Source organism: Cynocephalus volans, chromosome 2, assembly GCF_027409185.1.
Source record: "Cynocephalus volans isolate mCynVol1 chromosome 2, mCynVol1.pri, whole genome shotgun sequence".
Classification (NCBI taxonomy): Eukaryota; Metazoa; Chordata; class Mammalia; order Dermoptera; family Cynocephalidae; genus Cynocephalus; species Cynocephalus volans.
Genome location: NC_084461.1, coordinates 205486833 through 205507980, shown reverse-complemented (window position 1 = coordinate 205507980; position 21148 = coordinate 205486833). Strand labels below are relative to the sequence as shown.

Genomic DNA, 21148 nt, shown 5'->3' with positions numbered 1-21148 from the left:
AACTGATGCCTAGAAACACAAAGAATACATGGGGTGGTAAGTGGCTGTGCATTAATCAGAGAAGCTCCTTGGAGGAGACACCGAGCCATGAAAAGTGGGAGGGAAAAGTCTCCACCAAAAAGAGACAGAGAGAAAAAAAGACAGAGGAAAGAGGTGAAGCTCTCTCTCTCTCAATCTGCTGGAGCTGGATACACTCTTCTCTCCTGTCTGTGGACATCAGAGCTCGAGACTCCTCAGCTTTCGGGTTCCAGAAATTAACACCAAGGACACCATCAGCTTCCCTGGTTTGGAGGCCTTGGGACTTGGACAGAGTCATGCTAGCGGCATCCAGTTTATAGACGGCCTATCGTGGGACATTTCTTCATAGTCACGATCCTAAGATGGCGGTGGCTGCAGTGGTTGGCGCAGAGTAGCTGAGGTGGAAAAGGCGGCCACTGGGCCTTAGGCAGCCGGGAAACTTGTGGACCTTCCTCTTGCCGTCTCTTAAGGGAGGACCGCTGTTGGTGGCCGGTCATGGGGGCTGACCGCCACTTTGCCCTTGGCAGGAGAGGCTGCCTCATTTACAGGCAACAGCTTTGAAGTATGGAGCAGGAAAAGAACTGTTTCTTAGCTGCAAAAGCGAGTCTCTAAACAGGGAACACGGCGCCAGGGCTGCTGTTGACGCTGCCAGGATCCCAGAGGCTGGGGCCGCACTGAAGGCGGCCAGCTGCCCTATTCAGGATTCGAGGTTTCAGGCTGGCATTAAAGAAGATTCCTGGGAGCGCTCGAGCCGCGCCGCGACTGAACAGCCCAAGGCAGCAGCGGCCGAGAACGGGGAAGGCGGCAAACCAGAGGCAGAGAGTGAGCGCACGACCTGGCACGACCCTGTGAGTGACCCCTGGACCAGCCCTGTGGGGGGGCTGATGCCCACCTGGCTCCCACCTGCATCACTGGTTCACTCGCCACCCTGGGGCTGCCTCCATTTTCCCAGGTGCTGGCAGCTCCGCCCGGCTCGGCCGTCACTGAGGCGTCCCACTTGCTTGGCCTGGCGCGGGGCTTTCTGGAGCCTGCGGGCCGGCCTCCCCTCCCACTCCCTCCGTGGGTCTCTGGCAGGTTGGTGGTGTGGGGTGTCCCCAGCCAGTGTCGGGAGGGCAAGGAAGTCCGGCCGGCCAACTGTCACTCCACCACACACTGGACTCTGGCCCCGGTAAACTTCCTGTTACTGGGAAGCAGTTACCATCTCTGTGGCCACCAGTTCGGAAAAATCCTAACCAATTTCTAGTTGGGAATAGTGTGGTAGGAGAGTTCCCAGGTCCGCTTGAACCTGCCAGAGAGCTGGCTGCAGGCGGGCGCTAGACTCGGTTTATACCGGGGGGGATACAAAGGTGAACAAGTCCCGAGAAAGATCTACAGAGTGCTACAAAGGCACCCAGAACGACCGGTCGTCTGTGCCTAGCAGAAACCTGGTAGACTTCCTGGGCGAGGCGGTGCCGAGCAGGGTCTTGAAGGCCCAGCTGATAGACAAGAGTTGCAGAAGACACGCCCCAGCCCAGCGCAGTGCACACAGAGCGGGGAGACGTGCGGCCAGGGAGGCGGAGACTCGACAGAAACCACACACCCTGTGGGGTCACCACTGCATGACCCAACAGCCTGGGCCAGAGCACACGGAACAGGGAGAAGTCCTGCACAGGAAGTGAAAGCTCAACAGCGATCACACACCCTGTGGTATGTGATCCACCAGCCCAGCAGAGTCTAAGCTGACCAGAAAGGTGGCTCCCCGGAGAAGCCCAAGACCCGAGGCAACCACACACACAAGGCACTAGAGGCCAACTGGGCAGCCACGGAGGTAGCCATACGAAATTGGCAACCACAGCAACATCCTAGTTATTCATTAGTCTCAAACCGGTGGACTGTGAAACCCCCTGCCACAATGAATAAACATAAAAAAAAAGATACCAGAAATACAAAAAATCAAGAAAGTACACCACCAAAAGTTAATAAATCTCAAACTCTAGATCCTATAGAACAAGAAGCCCTTGAAATGACTGACAAGGAATTTCGAGTGATAATTCTAAGGAAACTGAATGAGATACAAGAAAACACAGCTAGACATCATGATGAAATGAGGAAAAGTATACAGGATCTGAAAGAGGAAATGTACAAGGAAATCAATGTCCTGAAAAAAAATGTAGCAGAACTTGCTGAACTGAAGAAGTTATTCAGCGAAATAAAAAACACAACGGAGAGTTTAACCAGCAGGCTTGTGGAAGTTGAAGAGAGAACCTCTGAACTTGAAGATGGGCTGTTTGAAATAACACAAGCAGACAAAAAGAAAGAAAAAAGAATCAAGGACATTGAAGAAAATCTGAGAGAGATATCAGACAACCTTAAGCGCTCAAATATCTGAGTCATGGGTATTCCAGAAGGGGAGGAAAATGGAGATTCCATTGAAAACATATTCAACAAAATAGTGGCAGAAAACTTCCCAGGTATAGGAAAAGTCACAGATCTTCAGATCCAGGAAGCTCAACGATCTCCAAACGTATTTAACCCAAAAAGGCCTTCTTCAAGACATGTCATAGTCAAATTGGCAAAACTCAGAGACAAAGACAGAATCTTAAAAGCTGCAAGAGAGAAGCGTCAAATCACCTATAAGGGAGCCCCAATCAGGCTAACATCAGACTTTTCATCACAAACCCTAAAAGCTAGAAAGGAATGGGATGATATTTTCAAAATATTAAAAGACAAAGATTGCCAGCCAAGAATGCTCTACCCTGCAAGGCTATACTTCCGAAATGAAGGGCAAATAGTATATTTCTCAGACAAACAAAAACTGCGGGAGTTCACTACCACACGACCATCCTTACAAGAAATCCTCAAGGGAGTACTGGGTTTGGTTCCTGAAAAATAACTACCACTGCCATAAAAACCCAAGAAAAATCAATACCCACTAGTATAATAAAAATGGCATTCATGAAGAGAAAACAAGCTAACAAAAACTCTATCTACAACCTAAGGAACCAACAAACACAGAAACCAAACAGTAAATCAGAAAGCAAGGAACAAAAGACACCTAAGAAAACCAAACAACCAATAAAATGCTAGGAATAAATCAACACCTTTCAATAACAACTCTTAATGTAAAAGGCTTAAATTCCCCAGTTAAAAGACACAGACTGGTCGACTGGATCAAAAAGCAGGACCCAACTATATGCTGCCTACAAGAGACCCACCTCACCCATAAAGATTCACATAGACTAAGAGTGAAAGGATGGAAAAAGATTTACCAAGCAAACAGAAAAGAAAAACGAGCTGGAGTAGCTATTCTTATATCTGACAAAATAGACTTTAAACTAAAAACCATAAAAAGAGACAATGAGGGACACTACTTAATGATAAAAGGACTGATCCATCAAGAAGACATAACAATCATAAATATGTATGCACCCAATGTTGGAGCAGCCAGATTTATAAAACAAACTCTATTAGACCTAAAGAAGGAAATAGACACTAATACCATAATAGCAGGGGACCTGAACACCCCACTGTCAATATTAGACAGATCATCTAGGCAAAGAATCAGTAGAGAAACACAAGATCTAAACAATACTCTAGACCAATTGGAATTGGCAGATATCTACAGAACATTCCACCCAACAACCTCAGAATATTCATTCTTCTCAGCAGCACATGGATCATTCTCCAGGATAGATCACATATTAGGTCACAAATCAAGTCTCAATAAATTCAAAAAAATTGGAATTATCCCATGTATCTTCTCAGACCACAATGGATTAAAACTAGAAATTAATAACAAACGAAACTCTGGAAACTATACAAGCACATGGAAATTAAACAGCATTCTACTTAATGACATATGGGTCCAAGAAGAAATGAAGCAGGAAATCAAAAAATTTCTTGAAACTAATGAAAACAATGATACATCATACCAAAACCTGTGGGATACTGCAAAAGCAGTATTGAGGGGAAAATTTATTGCATTAAACGCTCACTTCAGAAGAATAGAAAGATGGCAAGTGAACAACCTAACACTTCACCTTAAAGAACTAGAAAAACAAGAACAATCCAAACCTAAAGTTAGCAGACGGAAAGAAATCATTAAGATCAGAGCAGAACTGAATGAAATTGAAAACCAAAAAACAATTCAAAAGATCAACGAATCAAAAAGTTGGTTTTTTGAAAAGATAAATAAAATTGACAAACCATTATCATGGCTAACAAAAAAAAGAAGAGAGAAGACTCAAATAACAAAAATGAGAAATGAAAAAGGCGATATTACAACTGATTCATCTGAAATACAAGGAATCATTCGAGACTACTATAAACAACGCTATGCCAACAAATTTGAAAATCTGGAGGAAATGGATAAATTTCTGGACACACACAAGCTCCCAAAACTGAACCCTGAAGACGTAGAAAATTTGAACAGACCAATAACAATAAAGGAGATTGAAGCTGTTATCAGAAGGCTCCCAACAAAGAAAAGCCCAGGACCAGATGGATTCACAGCAGAATTTTACCAAACATTCAAAGAGGAATTGACACCGATTCTTTACAAACTATTCCAAAAGATTGAAACGGACGCAAATCTCCCAAACTCATTTTATGAAGCAAATATCGTCCTGATACCAAAACCAGGTAAAGATATAACCAAAAAAGAAAACTACAGGCCGATATCCTTGATGAATATAGATGCAAAAATCCTCACTAAATTACTAGCAAACAGAATACAGCAACACATACGTAAAATTATTCATCACGATCAAGTGGGATTCATCCCAGGGATGCAAGGTTGGTTCAACATACGCAAATCAATAAATGTGATACACCATATTAATAAACTCAAACACAAGGACCATATGATCATCTCTATAGATGCTGAAAAAGCATTTGATAAAGTTCAGCACTCATTCATGACAAAGACCCTCTATAAGTTAGGTATAGAGGGAAAGTATCTCAACATAATTAAAGCCATATATGCCAAACCCACTGCCAATATCATCCTGAATGGGGAAAAGCTGAAAGCTTTTCCTTTAAGAACAGGAACTAGACAAGGATGCCCACTCTCACTACTCCTATTCAACATAGTGTTGGAAGTACTAGCCAGAGCAATCAGAGAAGAGAAGGAAAAAAAGGGCATTCAGATTGGAAAAGATGAAGTCAAACTGTCCCTGTTTGCAGATGACATGATCCTATATATCGAACAGCCTAAAACCTCTACAAAAAAACTGCTGGAATTGATAAATGATTTCAGCACAGTAGCAGGATACAAAATCAACACACAAAAATCAGTAGCATTTCTTTTCTCCAATAGTGAACATGCAGAAAGAGAAGTCAAGAAAGCCTGCCCATTTACAATAGCCACCAAAAAAATAAAATACTTAGGAATTGAGTTAACCAAGGAGGTGAAAAATCTCTATAATGAGAACCACAAACCACTGCTGAGAGAAATTAGAGAGGATACAAGAAGATGGAAAGATATCCCATGCTCTTGGATTGGAAGAATCAACATAGTGAAAATGTCCATACTACCCAAAGTGATATACAAATTCAATGCAATCCCCATCAAAATTCCAAAGACATTTTTCTCAGAAATGGAAAAAACTATCCAGACATTTATATGGAACAATAAAAGACCACGCATAGCCAAAGCAATGCTGAGCAAAAAAAATAAAGCTGGAGGCATAACACTACCTGACTTTAAGCTATACTACAAAGCTATAATAACCAAAACAGTATGGTACTGGCATAAAAACAGACACACTGACCAATGGAATAGAATAGAGAATCCAGAAATCAACCCACACACTTACTGTCAGCTGATCTTTGACAAAGGCACCAAGCCTATTCAGTGGCGAAGGGACTGCCTCTTCAGCAAATGGTGCTGGGATAACTGGATATCCATATGCAGGAGAATGAAACTAGATCCATACCTCTCGCCGTATACTAAAATCAACTCAAAATGGATTAAGGATTTAAATATACACCCTGAAACAATAAAACTTCTTAAAGAAAACATAGGAGAAACACTTCAGGAAATAGGACTGGGCACAGACTTCATGAATACGACCCCAAAAGCACGGGCAACCAAAGGAAAAATAAACAAATGGGATTATATCAAACTAAAAAGCTTCTGCACAGCAAAAGAAACAATTAAAAGAGTTAAAAGACAACCAACAGAGTGGGAGAAAATATTTGCAAAATATACATCTGACAAAGGATTAATATCCAGAATATATAAGGAACTCAAACAACTGTACAAGAAGAAAACAAGCAACCCAATTAAAAAATGGGCAAAAGAGCTAAGTAGGCATTTCTCTAAGGAAGATATACAAATGGCTAACAGACATATGAAAAAGTACTCAACATCACTCAGCATCCGGGAAATGCAAATCAAAACCACATTGAGATACCATCTAACCCCAGTTAGGATGGCTAAAATCCAAAAGACTATGAACGATAACTGCTGGCGAGGCTGTGGAGAAAAAGGAACTCTCATACATTGTTGGTGGGACTGCAAAATGGTGCAGCCTCTATGGAAAATGGTATGGAGGTTCCTCAAACAATTGCAGATAGATCTACCATACGACCCAGCTACCCCACTGTTGGGAATATACCCAGAGGAATGGAAATCATCAAGTCGAAGGTATACCTGTTCCCCAATGTTCATTGCAGCACTCTTTACAATAGCCAAGAGTTGGAACCAGCCCAAATGTCCATCATTGGATGAGTGGATACAGAAAATGTGGTACATCTGCACAATGGAATACTACTCAGCTATAAAAACGAATGAAATACTGCCATTTGCAACAACATGGATGAACCTTGAGAGAATTATATTAAGTGAAACGAGTCAGGCACAGAAAGAGAAATACCACATGTTCTCACTGTTTGGTGAGGGCTAAAAATTAATATATAAATTCACACACACAGAGACAAAAAAAAAAACGGGAGGGTGGAAGAAGATATAACAACCACAATTCCTTGAAGTTGATACGACAAGCAAACAGAAAGGACATTGTTGGGGGGGAGGGAGGAGAGGGAGGAGGGAGGGAGATTTTGATAAGGGGCAACAAAAATCAACCACAATGTATATCGACAAAATAAAAGTTTTTTAAAAAAAAAAAAGAGACAGAGAGAGAGAAGGAGAAGGGGGAGAGGGAGAAGGGAGTAGAACAGGGAAGGAGAAGAAGAAATGGGAGGAGGAGGAATAGGAGGAAAAGGAGGAAGAGGAGGAAGAGGAGATATAGGGGAAGAAGAGAAGAAACAGTTTGTTCAAGAGCAAGGCAGGAACTGCCATGAAAACAAACACTCCCACCAAAAAGCAGATATATATCTATGGGAACTGCTAAGTTTTGCAAAAACTTAACTCAAACTGAGAAAAAACAAATGGCCTGAGATAGCGAGAAAGCATGACCACAACAAGCATTACCAAGGGATCCAGTGTGGGCTGAACTGAGGTACTCTGGTTAGGGCCAGGCTGGCTTTTCTCATTTACTACCATGAGCCTAGAAAAACAATTTTTCTCTGTACATAGGAACAAAAATGTGGAGCACTGCTGGACGCAGGCTTTGACTTAGACCCAGTACCCTCCTAACCTCCTAAATTCTTTTTTTTTATTATTTAACTTCTCAAAATACATTGCAGTTTATTTTCATGCCCCTTTATCCATTCCTCTCCTCCCTCTACCCCCACATTGTATCTGTTCACTTGACTTAAATAGTTCAAGGAATTGTGATTGTTGTGTCTTCTTCCCTGCCCCCCATTTGTTTGTGTATTTATTTATTTATTTTTAGCTCCCACAAATAAGTGAGAATATGTGTTATTTCTCTTTCTGTGCCTGACTTGTTTCACTTAATATAATTTTCTCTAAGTCCATCCATGTTGTTGTGAATGGCAGTATTTCGTTCTTTTTTATAGCAGGGTAGTATTCCACTGTGTAGATATACCACAGTTTCCTTATCCACTCATCTGATGATGGACATTTGGGCTGGTTCCAGCTCTTGGCTATTGTAAATAGAGCTGCAATAAACATGAGAGTGCAGGTATCCCTTCGGCATGATGATTTCCATTCTTCTGGGTATATTCCCAGCAGTGGAATTGCTGGGTCGTATGCTAACCTCCTAAATTCTTATCCCTGCCTACCTGTGTGGCCCATGCAGCAGAGAGCAGAATGTAGACTCAGGTCTCAGGTAACACCACAAAAGGGAGCCAAAGGGTCTGGGGACATGTCCCTCTCCTCCTGCCTTTTTCTTTAATTTGTCAAGTGCCTACTTGCAGTGCAAGACCTTGGACTAGGTGTTGTGAGGGAAAAGTGTAGGCTTGGCCCTCATCACAGGACACTGGGATGAATAAGGGCACAGACAGCTACATGCAGGTTGAAAGCAATCAGAGCAGGGAGAAGGCTGCAGGGACCTGGGGGTCAGAGGAGGCAGTAATCACTTTCCCCAGGTTAACGAAGGGCCAAGTACGTGTCTTTCCTTCTCACTTCGTCCTGGGCCTTCCACCCTTGGTGGGCTCTCTGCCTCTGCTGTGTGCATTTGCCTGGTTCCTTCTCTTCCTCTCTGATTCATGAGCTCCAACCTATGTCTTAGGCCTACCAGGTGTTTCCAAGACACTCTTTGGCCACTCTGGTGGCATCATAAGTGGCTGAACTTTGATATGATCATTAGATTTTAGGGACTTACAGATAAAATCAGATATGTTTTTCTCAAGAGGGTTTTAAAAGTTTGAAAAGCTATCTTCTTTCTTCAGGGAAAATTTCCATCATGATCTCTGGTCAGCCCTAAATGAAAGAATTTCTTGGTTTTCAGATTAATTTCTAGATCACACCCATTGGCCTTATAAATTTCCACCTCAAAGGACGAGGAGAAAAAGACCTGAATAACCAGAAGAACAGAAGGAGTCCTAGCTCTGTCGTTATGTTGTGTGCACTTGGGCAACCCTTCGGGTTAATCATCATTCTGGCTGTACTGACCTGCTAGATCACTAAGGATTCAATTAGATAAGTGATGTGACAGTCCTTTAAAAGGTTCCAGTTGAAAAAAGAATAGCTAAACCTGAGAGTTTGCTGTGTGTCAGGCAATATTCTGAGACTGTGAATGTGTCCTCACAACAGCAAATTTGACCCTCTGCCTGTTTTTGTAAATAAAGTTTTATTGGAACACAGCCATACCTGTTCATTCATGTTTTTCCATGGAGGCTTTTGTGCTACAACAGCAGAATTGAGTAGTCGTGACAGCGATCACATAGCTGCAAAGCCAAAAATATTTACTATCTGACCCTTTACAGAATAAGTTTGTCAGCCCTTGCCTTAAAGCCATGATATGCTGTGTTCTGATGATTTTCTAGTAATAAAGGAAGGAAAGAAACTCTGGCTGTTGAGAGAAACAGCCATACCATCTTCAAGTCCCTCACTGGTGATGGACTGGTTAGCATGCCCACACCCATCTGCTGTACTTGTTCCCCCCGAATAGTATAGAATCTTAGAATTTTAGTCCTGGAAGAGGCTTTGAGATCCCTGATTGACTGTCTCATATAGGAGACTCTCTCAGATTCATGAATTGCCCAATGTCACAAAGCTGGGAGAAGCCAAATGTTTTGGCTCCTTGTGCATTTCGCACTCCCTGCCCTTTGGAATGCTAACTTCTGAGTCAAAGTGGGTTGCCAAAGCATTGGCTCAGCCCTGTCATACCTCACTGCTCCCATGGAGCCTGCTCTGCCAATGGTCCTAGTAGGTGGTGTGACCAAACTCTCCTCCCATACAAGAGTCCTCCACTGAGCTGTGTACCTGGGGCCCCACTTCCCTGAGTAATTTCTGCTGCCATTAGCCAAAGAGTGGGGAATTCCCCTTGACAGCCTTTCTACCCTTACATCTCCCACATCCCCAAATAATCATCACAACAAGCACATAGGCAGCTATTAGTTAAAGGTGCCAAACCATGGTGCCACAGAAAAAGGGAATCCTGGCCTATCAATTAGCCCACAATTACGTAAGGTATACCTTCTCGGTTTCGTGTTACTCATTCGGGTTGGCTAGGCTTGCCTCACCTGTGACTCAGTTTTCTGGGGCCCCCCCACCTGGCTCCCATGAAAGCTGACTCTTCTTGTAATTTCAGCCCTGGAATCCTCCTCCCCTCGGCTTGTGCCGGTCTTCTATCCTCAGGCCAAGGCACAAACTATTTCTCTCTCTGGGCCTCATTAACTTTTTAAGAATGGGGTCTTTTTCCAGAGCTCCTGGACCTTCACCTGTTACGGGTCATAACCGGCTCCTTTCAAAGCCCCCTAAGTCCCAGGAATGCCCCAAACCAGACTCTCCTCTGTCAAATCTCCTTTTAAACTTTATAAGCTCTGATTTCCTCCTGCTGTTCTCGTGGGTATTCCCTCCCTGCCTCGGGTATATCAAATTAGGGTTGACGCAAGTCCTCCCTTCCAAAAATCCCCTATCTTCCTGAAGGTTCTCTGGCTGCCCACTCCTCCTACAGCACACAGCAACTGGGCTAAAGGCAGATGGAGGGGGCAAGGGCCCCACTGGAGAGTTTCTGCTGTGGCCAACAGACCAAGAGAAATGTCAGCTCCGGAGAGCCACTGGCCCTTGGGATGTGCTTCTTCGGTTAGCACGTTTGAGAATTGATATTCTGGTCATGGACATACCAACTGATGACGGGCTTGAACTGACTTCATATTTCATTACAAAGGGAAATTTAGAAGTATAGTTTTGATGCAGTTGTTTTGGAGAGAAACTACTTAGATATGCATTTCCTTTGCATGCCATGTTTTCCTTTAACTCCTTTTTCAGGTGTGTGATGCTAAGGTATATTAAAACTGTTTTAAATTTTAGAATGGAAATCACCATGCTTATTTTCCTTCTACATTAGCAGTTTTTAAACTTTGTAAGATAACAAGATCTTGTTCTCAAACAAAATCTTAGAAGATTCCCCTTATATAAATTAATAAAATATATAAAAGTTGGGTTGGAGGGGGTGGGGGAGAGGAGGGTAGTCCCTGAAGCATTTCTGCAGAGCCCAAGGGTTGTAGTGAGTATAGTTTAAAAACTACTACTTTCGAATATAATCATATCTTATTGAATCTGAGACACCAACTATTGTAAGACATACCATGTAGCGCAAAGAATGAAAAAATATTACTACTGATTGATTAGAACATACAACCCAGTTTCAGAGATGTTAAAAGGCAGTCTTTGTGTAGCTAGAATTAATGATTTACAGTAGTATAAGTAAATATAAGTTATAGTTATAAATATATATATATATATTTATAATTATAAATATAAATCATGTTAACTTATCCACACCATCGACCTGAAAGTGAAATTCAAGAGACTGAGCAGCAATAGCTTTAGGTAAACGTTAGTCTCCCTTTACTGGGCACTACTAAGTTCTGTGCACAAGACAGATGCCACCTGGGTGTTCGTCTCAGCACTCCTGACCTTTCTTCCATTTCTTGATGTTCCTATTTATTGACCACTCTCCAGGTACAGTGCTGAGTGCTGTACATGCATTATCTCATATGATTCTGATACACGGGCAGGTTTAGAAACCATTAAAGTAATCTCATAAAGCCTTAGATGAAAAGATGAAAACTATGCCTGAAGGAAAAAGTTGAATGTCAGCCTCATCAAGGAAGCAGTGACTTCTGCACAAAAACAGAATGGTGCCGTGTTTCTCTCTTGGTTAGAAAAATCCACTACTAAGACATTCATGCATAAGGGAAACAATACTCTCAGGAAACCCCATGTAAACCACTGAAACCTACTGCTTTGGGTGGGGCTAATCCCTCTCATCAACCAACCTTCAGCCCAGATCCAGACCCGGGCACGATCAGGAAGGAAAACATCATCTCTGGTTAAGACGTGATATGTTCCCAGGTCTAACCCAAAATACATATGTCCTAAGGGTAGTTCTGCCCCGTGATTCCACCTCTTATTGGCTTTTTTCAAGACTCAGAGATTGAAAGCTGAGGTCTTGGCCCCAATAAATCAGCTCTAAAAAATTTCACCTTGATTATAGTCAATAGAATGAAAGATCGCTGTCTGAAAATGTAATGGTTTGTGTTGAAAATAGTGAGTTTCCTGTCTTGGGGGTTAGAGAGGAGAAAGTGAGGATGGGCACAAACAGGCTGGACGAGCATCTGGCAGACTTGCTACAGGGGGCCCTGAAGCATTCGATGGGGTGAGTGATGCACTGTTTTCAAAATAATGAAGTAACCTTCAAGGTCATGTTCAACTCTCTAATTCAGCAAATCTCAAGTCCGCTAAGATTTCATGCCAACCTTGGATCTGAAGTCCATAGAGTGGCATTGTCCAATTAAACTTTTTATACAATGATGGAAATGTTCTAATGTGCACTGTCCAATATGGTAGTCACATATGGCTACTGAGCATTTGCAATATGGCTATGTGATTGAGGAAAGAAATTTTTAATAACAGTCAACTCTGTACTCCACAAACATGTACACTCAACTGTGTTTCAATTAAAAAATGAAAATAATAATAATAATAATTTTAGTTTAAATAGCCAATGTGAATAGTGACTACCATATTGGACAGCACAGCTCCAGAGGGACTACCCCATCCTTGTCTTGAACTTTAGGATCACAGCTGCCTCTTTAACACCAGCTTTTAGGAAAGCACGAGTGTCCAAGACATGAGAAGACAAAAAGCCCTGACACAGAACTGAAAGGAGGTGCCCAAATGTATGTGCCTCTTCTCACAAAAGCATCAGGTGAGACCACCATGAGGGGCCCATCACAGAAACCAGCATCTGTCCAGTATTCTTGGGCACCTTAAGTATAAAATAGAAATGACTTCATGGTCCCACTTATATGTGGCATCTCGAAAAATTAAAATAATAGAAACAGAGAGTAGAATGGTGGTAAACAGGGTCTGGTTGGGAAGAGAGAGGGTATGGATGGGGAGATGTTGGGTAAAGGGCACAAAGTTTCAGTTAGGTTGAATAAGTTCTGGAGATCTACTGTACAGCATGGTGACCATAGTTAATAATAATGTGTAGAATACTTTAAAATTGCTAAGAAATTAGATCTTAAATGTTCTCACCACAAAAAATAATAAGTAGAGTATGAGGTGACAGATGTGTTAATTAGTTTGATTTAATCATTTTACAATATATACACATATCGAAGCATCATGCCATACACTGTAAATACAGTCATGCATCACTTAACAATTTATCCTGAGAAATGCATCATTAGGCGATTTCCTCATTGTGTGAAGCTCACAGAGTGCACTTACACAAACCTAGATGTTGTGGCCTACTACACACCTAGGCTCTATGATATAGCCTATTGCTCCCAGGCTGCAACCCTGTTCAGCATGTTACGGTACTGACAACTACAGGCAATTGTAGCACAATAGCAAGTCTTTGTGAATCTAAACATATCTAAACACAGAAAAGGTACAGGAAAAATACGGCTTTATAAATATTATGGGACCGTCATCATATATGAGGTCCATCATTGACCAAAACCATGACACGTAACTGTATATGCAATTTTTATTTATCAAAAATTTTTAAATTTTGAAAAATAGAAATGACTTCAGGGATAACCCAAGCAACTGTGAAGATGCCAGTTATTAAAATCCATCCCAAAATAGCTGATCAAAGGCCAACTGCAGGATGTGGCACGATTTCCTGGTAAGTTCTCTCTGTGCTGTACATATCGCAACAGTGACAGTCTTTACTTTCTTGCTTCTCTTCCTCCAGTCAACTCACAGCTCTCACTCCCTTCTCATTTTATGTAGGTACATTACTCCCCTCTTTCAGCAGCTAGTCTTGCTTGTATCTTAAGCCCAAGGAACTACACGATTTGGCCATTTTTTTCAACCAGTCACTTTGGTGAGAACTCTGGATCAACATGGTCATTGAGCTGAACTGATAAACCAGCCAGAGTCCTGCGCTGATATGATGAAAGGAACCTCCAAGTTTCTCTTCCACTCATGCACATGTCCTTGGATTAAGATAGTTCTGCCCATGTGCAAGTGTCAGGGGAAATGTCTCTTCAATATACAAAACATAAAATCTACCAAGAGATGAGGAAACCTCATCCAAATGAAAGCTGGAATTAGAAACAGTAGGGGGTTCCTTCTCCATCCATTCAGTAAGTATTTACTGAAGGCCTCCTATGTATCAGGCACTGCATTAGGCTCCAGAGGTAGGACAGGTAAAATCTCTCTGCCATGGGGCTTACAGCAGGAAAAAGGGAGCAAAAGACCTACTGTTTATTGAGTTTCCACCCCATAAGAGTTCTCCACGTCTCTTAACACTTCTAGAAGGTAAATATTATCATCCCTATTTTGTAGATATAGAAATAGAAGCTCAGATTTAACCGAGATTACCTTGGTCTGGGTGCTCTTTTTGTTTCTCCACACCGCTCACCTTTTGCAGTCTTTTCCTCTATATATCCCTTGAAGGATTCCAAACATTACTTATTTATAGGCGATTCCCTTACCACAAGAGATTAAGGGTGCCCAAGAGACCTGGTGAGCATGAGACCCGTTATCGGGATCAAGAAGGAAAGGAAGAATCACCACCACCCAAAGCCAAGAAGAAAATGGGTTCCTAAAGGGAATATCATAGTTAAGCAAATAGTATTTCAGAGAAAACTTACCGGCCACCACACCATACTTCGGCCTGCCAAGAAGAAACCTCCAACAGTCCCACGATTAGTGGAAAACATAGCCTGAGGAGGAAAGGGTCAAAAATGTAACAGAAAACTACAGGAGTGACCTTGCCAGCCAAAAGGGTATGCCTCCCCCACACTGGCACTTTCTTCTACTCACTCCACTTTCTGAAAACTTTCACATTCTTTATTCCCCTGGAGCCTCAATACACTCAGATGGAGGAGGCAGGGACCTACATTTGACAGACAAGGAAACTGAGGTTCAGGCAGTTTAAACAGTTTGTCCTCATACTAGCTCTGTAATTAGCTTACAGCATGGCTTCGAGCCAGTGACTTCACCCAGATCTGTTTGCTTTTCTGTTAAACAGGAGGAAATGGAACTTTTTATGCCTTATTTACAAGCACATCAAGGTACCTAATGAAGCAGCACACAGTCAGCCCTCCATATCTACAGGTACCACATCCACAGATTCAACCAACCACAGATCAGAAATATTCAGAAAAAAATAAAAAGCAACAATATAACAATAAAAATAATATAGCTAAACAAACAATACAGTATAATAGCTATTTGCACAGCATTTACATTGTATTGGGTATTATAAGTAATCTAGAGATGATTTAAAGTATACAGAAGGATGTGTGTAGATGATATGCAAATACTATGTCATTTTATATCAGGGACTTGAGATCTAAAATCTATATCCATGGATTTTGGTATGGGGGGGCAGGAGGGTCCTGGAACCAATTCCGCACAGATACCAAGGGACAACTGTACTTTTTTAAAGTACCATATGGTATGTGAATTATATCTCAACAAAGCTGTTATCAAAAAATGAAAAATTCTATAAGGCATTTGTAATTATAAGACAACATGTTCAAACTCAATTCAAATCTTTCCTCTCTGAGGATGTAGGTAGGAGCTTGCTAGAATCACTACTTTTTAATATATCATGACTACTGCGATAAATACAGAAGAACAAGGGGATTCCTTCTGACTATGGCATCAGGCAAGGCTTCACAGGCAGGAGCATTTCAGCAAGTCTTGAAGAAAGGGTGAGGTTTTATTAGTCTGAGAGAAAAGGGAGGTACTTCTGACTGCAGGAACAGCAGATCAATGAGGTGGAACCACACCCAGTATGGGGAAGGAGAGAATGGTAAAAGTGTTATCTGGCGAAGCTGGCTGAGGCATAAGAATGGGGAATGTGGTGAGAAGTAGAGCAGAATGCAGGCTCTCAAATGCCAGGCTAAAAAGTGTCGACTTTATCCCACAGGCAGTAGGGAGCCATTGAAGGTTCATGAGGAGAAAAATGACATGGATTTTCAGTACATGATAACCAGCTCCTCTCACAGCTCCCTTGCAATGTTGCCTCTGAGCCTTCAGCTTATTCCTGGTCCAGCTCAGACCCAGACCCAGTCGTCCAGCACTAAATGGTGACAATGCCTCTGCCCTGGCCCCTGGCCCTCTTTCCCCATCCTCTCTCTGTGTCATTGGCCTTTTCTCAGCTGACTCTTGCTAATCCCCCTGAAAATGTAAATGGCTAACAGTGACTTGGCCCTGTCAGAGGTATTTGTGTTTTCAAAGGTGACTATTGGGGCTAAAGAGCAGCACTGGTCCAAAAGAATTAATCTCTGATGGTGACATTGCAGGCACATAGAAACTTGCCATTCGTTTAGCAAACATGTCTGTGACAGCACATTGCTACGTGCTCAGACTGCAGAGATGTATTGGACTTAGCTCTTTAAGAAGCAGGGCCATTCATGCATCCAGTCAATTCACATAGATTTATTGAGCACCCCCGTGTGCTAGGTGGTGCCAGGGAGAGCACGGCTCAGGTCTTTCTGGACTCCTAGCAGTGTCCTCCCTCCTACTCTGAAGGCCTCTGTAGTGGTTTTCCTAGAAATATCAAGAGGACCAGTAGACCTAAGGAACAGAGAAAGTATCCAGGAGTGAAACAGAAATAAATCCCAAGGACTCAGGCTCTGGAGGTTGGCCAGAGAAAGGCCATTCTAAGATCACTCTGAAGTTGAAGAAGGTTGATACCCCCCCACCACCAGGCACAGTTGGAGGAACAGGAAAAGTGGATTTGGGGCCCAGACACCCAGACACAAACATTTCCCCATTGGTCTCAGAAATGAAGAGCTCAAAAGAATATGAGGACAGAGACATGAGTGGGGAGCTGGAATAATTCAGGACAGATGTTGGGATGGACAAAAGGTGAGGAGAGATGTGCCTACAGCAACCATCTCCTCTCCGGAATGTTCATTCCCTCACCTCTGCAACTTCAGACCCTACCTACCCATCCTTCAAGACCTCTCAAATGCTACCTTCCCTGTGAAACCTTACCTGACACTCCCCCATGGAAACCTCCTCCTGCCCTGCAAACAAAAGTAATCTCTCCCTCCTCTAAACACCTAGAAGACTCCATCTATACCTTGTTCACAGCCCTTACAATTGTTTTTTACTTTGTATTATCATATTACAAAATTTAATCCCCCCGTAATGCTTAGTATGATGCTTTGTGCATGGAAAGGCACTGTCCTGTGAGCAAGAGATGCTCAAAGGAAAACTCCAAGGTTCCAGACCCCACTTCATACACCATGGCATTAAGTTCTCCAGCCCACCCTGCAACTAGAAGAGAATGAAGTCAGAATTGCAAGCTGCAGTGACCAAAGAAGCACAATTACTGACCCATACATAACATTTTGGTTTGGGGTTTTATTTTGTTTTGTTTTGTTTTTCTCAATGGAATAAAAATATCGTTGAACAAAAGGAAGGAACTTCTGGCATCTGTTTAGGTGAGGAACAGCTTAAGACACTGGGGATGTGGGCCTGGAGAAGATTCAGGTGTGGCCTATTGTCTTCTGATATGTAAAGTGGGACAGACACACTCAGCCTGGCCTGCGTAGGGGACAACCAGATGAAATGGTGGAATCTCCAGGCTTTTAGGTCTGAACTCAGCACTAGAAAGAATTTTCTCTCTTCAGAGCTGTTCAGAGATGGAAATGATGCCACTGGGGAGATTCTGCTGGAAGTATTCAAGTGAAGGCTGTTGACAACTTGTCAAGATGATTTTGTCAAATGATTTAAAGAAGAGATGTGAGCATAGGATAAAGAGAGTTGAAATCAACAAAATTTAGGTCCTCTATTCATAAAAATATGTTAGAGAAGAAGGAACTCAGCACCACCAGGACACTGTCACAGCAATGCATTGATGGTAAGGACCATGGGGAGGATATTCACAGAGAGGATATTGCCTTGGGAACGGGAAAAGGTAGAATAGTGGAAAGAGCATTGGCTTTGGCATCATCAGACCTGAGTTTTAACTCCAGCTCTGCCACTGATTCATCTTAGTGACTTTTGGTCACCCTCTCTGATCCTCATCTGTAAAATGGAAAGGTTGGGCTCCCCTAGGGGTCATCCCAAATCAGATATTCAATGATGATATTGGTTCAAATGATGGCATAAGACCGGTCAGCAAAATTTTCCTGTAAAGAAAAAGGGCCTGACAGTAAATACTTTAGGCTTTGTGAGATACATAGGGTCTCTGCCACAAACTCTTTATTTTGTTTTGTTCTATTTTGTTTTCACAACTCTTTAAATGTGGAAAAAACATTCTTAGCTTGTGGGCCATACAAAAACAGTCTGTGAGTCAGATTTGGCCCATGGGCCATAGTTTAACAGCCCCGGGCTTGAGGGGGTTTCAGAATAGCTTAATTAAATCTTCCAGCAAAAATAAGGTCAGAGATACAGCTTAAAAGGATATAAAATCCCTCGAGAAACAGTCTGAGAGGTGGTGAAAAACAAAATTCAAATAAACACTGAAGATGTAATAAGCCAAAGCCCAAAATATGTTGGATAAGGCAGAGTTGGAAGAGGATGAAAAAGAACCAAATAATGTTGGAAGAGGGGGGGGGTGACAGGGATATTGGCTGTGAGGTCCTTTCTACGTTGAGGAAGCACAATGGGCCTGGACCATTCCATCTGTGCAGTCCAGAGATCATGTGGGAGTCAAAATGCCCATCCCTGAATCAAGCCACTACTGACGCTTCAAGAGCAAAAAAAGGAGTGTCAACTGGAAGAAATCCAGCATGTTAAATGATCAGGGTCCAAAGGCACTGACTAATGGGGGGAAGATAAAACATAAACAAATACTAGCGGGCTCATTTAGTAGCATTTAACAGGACAAGTGACACTGATTCACAAACACTTGAAAAGCGTAAACACCATTTTTAAAAAGTGTGAACACCTTCAGAACTGGCAGGACTAAAATGAGATCAGTTAAGGGAATGGAGATTATTGGTGATGGGGAAACAAGCAATATAGCACAGCTAGCAAACGATGGATTCCCCTCTTGGCTCTAGCTCTTATCAGCTGGAGTGGGTGGGGAAAGGAAGGTAGGTGCTGTGGCAATGCTCCTGGCACCGTGGAAAACCAGAAGTCGAGAGACCTGAGTTCCAGGAACAGTTCCGTCTATTGCAACCTTAGACAAATCACAACCACGTGGGGCTTCAATTTCCTCTTCTCTAAAATGGGGATTAGCATTCCTGCTCTCCCTGTCTTACAGCTTTTTGTGAAAATGTACAACCCAGCTGACTATTTTTGCCCATTTTACTTAAAAGTACAAAACTTATTCAGGGCCTGGATCATACCCTGGAGAGCAAATAACGATAGTATTTTTTAAAATTCCTGCAGGTCATAAAGATTCATTTCTGCAGATCCTCACAACAACCATGGGGTGTAATATGGATAGGTAAGATTGTATCTATTTTACAGTGAGTAAACTGAGGCTGAGGGAAGTTACCCAATGTGGCATGGCTCAAACCATAGGAAAGCCAGTATTAAACCTGAGTATCCTGGTTCCTAGTTGGACACTTTCCACTATGTCTGGGAAGTTGAGAGTATTGAGGAAGAGTCAGCCACACTGACTCCATGTGACACTTGAGGAGGCTTTCTGTCACATCTGGTTTCTACAATTCCTTTTTTAAAAAAAATCAACACTTCCTTTTACCCCTGAAAAAGCTCCGTGTCCATGGAAGGGTTGATGCCCACCCTCTGCTCCCCTAAGTCAAAATAGTTCTGCACAATCACCTGGGGCACCTCAGCCTCCCTGGCTCCTCACACACACCCCATGACAATGCTTGACAGTAACTGGAATATTTGCACACATTTAAAACGCCTCCTTTCCTAGTCATTGGGTGTGCCAACTAGAGTCTGTCACAAGTGAAATTTCCAAGTTCCACACTGCTGAGAACAAGTTTCTCTGGTTCAGTGTGTCTCCAGAGTCCCAAAGAGGAGACACACACACTTCCCTCTCCCCAGTGCCAGGCCACCCACAGGTCTTCCTCCTCCTCCTCCTCCACCCATCTTCCCCATCTCTAACTCGCTGCTGCAACCCCGGGAGGTCACAAGACCTCCGAGTTAGTTGGCCTTTCCCAGGAGGGGGACGGAGATGGGCCGCCCCACAGCACCTGCAGCTGGCAGAGGCTGTGGCTTCCCTCGAAACGGGATGACTAAGAGATAGGACAGCAGTCCCCTTCTCGAGGCTCCTCTCCCAAGCCTGGCATCCTCGTTGGGCGTTCCTGGCAAGCTCCCCTGCCACCCTGTCGCTTCTGCTCACACTCGCTTGCCCGCTGGCCCCACACTGTGCCCCTGAACTCCTCTCAAGAGCTTCCAAGTCATTTCCACCCCACTCCAAGGACTCCTAAGCCTGCCGCCCTCGTGCAGCTCGGCGGGGCCGTCGCTCTGGGCGCGCTCCCCTCATCCCTCCCGGCGGCCTTCGCCCCCTCGGCCCGCATCTCGGGCCCCACATACCCACAGCCCGACGGCCATCACCACCAGGAAGTAGATGACAATGACGGAGATGTCGGCCGCATTGCGGATGCGCTCATGGGACGCTAAGGGCGCGGCGGTGGCGGTGGCCGCGGTGCTACTGTCCATGGTGGCGGCGACGCGTCCCTCCCGCCCGCCCGGGGCCGCTCCGCTCCTTATGCGGCCCGCGGGTTAATGATCAGCCCCGGGGGAGGGGAGCGCGCCGTCGGGGCCCCCGTGCAGCGCCGTCGGGAGCAGCTCCGGGCGTACAGCGCAAAGTGAGGAGCCGGCCGAGCCGCTGGCGGGGCGGCGGCGGGCGGCCAGGTAAGGGCTGTCCCGCGAGCGGGGAGTGGCCGGCCAGGGGGTGGTGCCCGCCTGGTACAAAGGCCCGCTGTCGCTGTCGCAGAGGGTACCTGGCAGGGCTGCCACGCCTGGCCGGCCGTGGGGCCGCGCCTGGGGCAGACTGGGAGTGGCTCTACTGAGGGACCAGGCCACCTGAGGTTAGGGTCTCAGAGGCTGCGGGTCGCCTGTCACCTGCCCTTGGACCAGTCCCAGGCTCTCTGTGGAATGGGCTTCTCCATGTGTAAAACAGGTGCAGGGCTTTTCTGAATAATCAGCCAAGCTCTCGTCGTCGCTGTGGAGAACATTCTTGGGAGTATGGGAAGTTGCTGGAAAAAA

The 21148-nt window shown here is 43.9% G+C and overlaps 1 protein-coding gene across 3 annotated transcripts in view; it reads right to left on the bottom strand.

The window, feature by feature from the left end:
- Nucleotides 1-20599, bottom strand: part of LOC134369306 (sodium/glucose cotransporter 1) — a 76605-nt gene extending 56006 nt beyond the window's left edge. For all 3 annotated transcript variants that reach the window (XM_063085670.1, XM_063085668.1, XM_063085669.1), the window contains exons 1-2: nt 20474-20599; nt 14647-14718 (exon numbers count right to left, since the gene is read on the bottom strand). In XM_063085670.1, the coding sequence (XP_062941740.1) occupies nt 14647-14718; nt 20474-20599 (198 nt within the window). The remainder of the gene's footprint in view (nt 1-14646; nt 14719-20473) is intronic.
- Between the last annotated feature and the right edge of the window lie 549 nt (nt 20600-21148).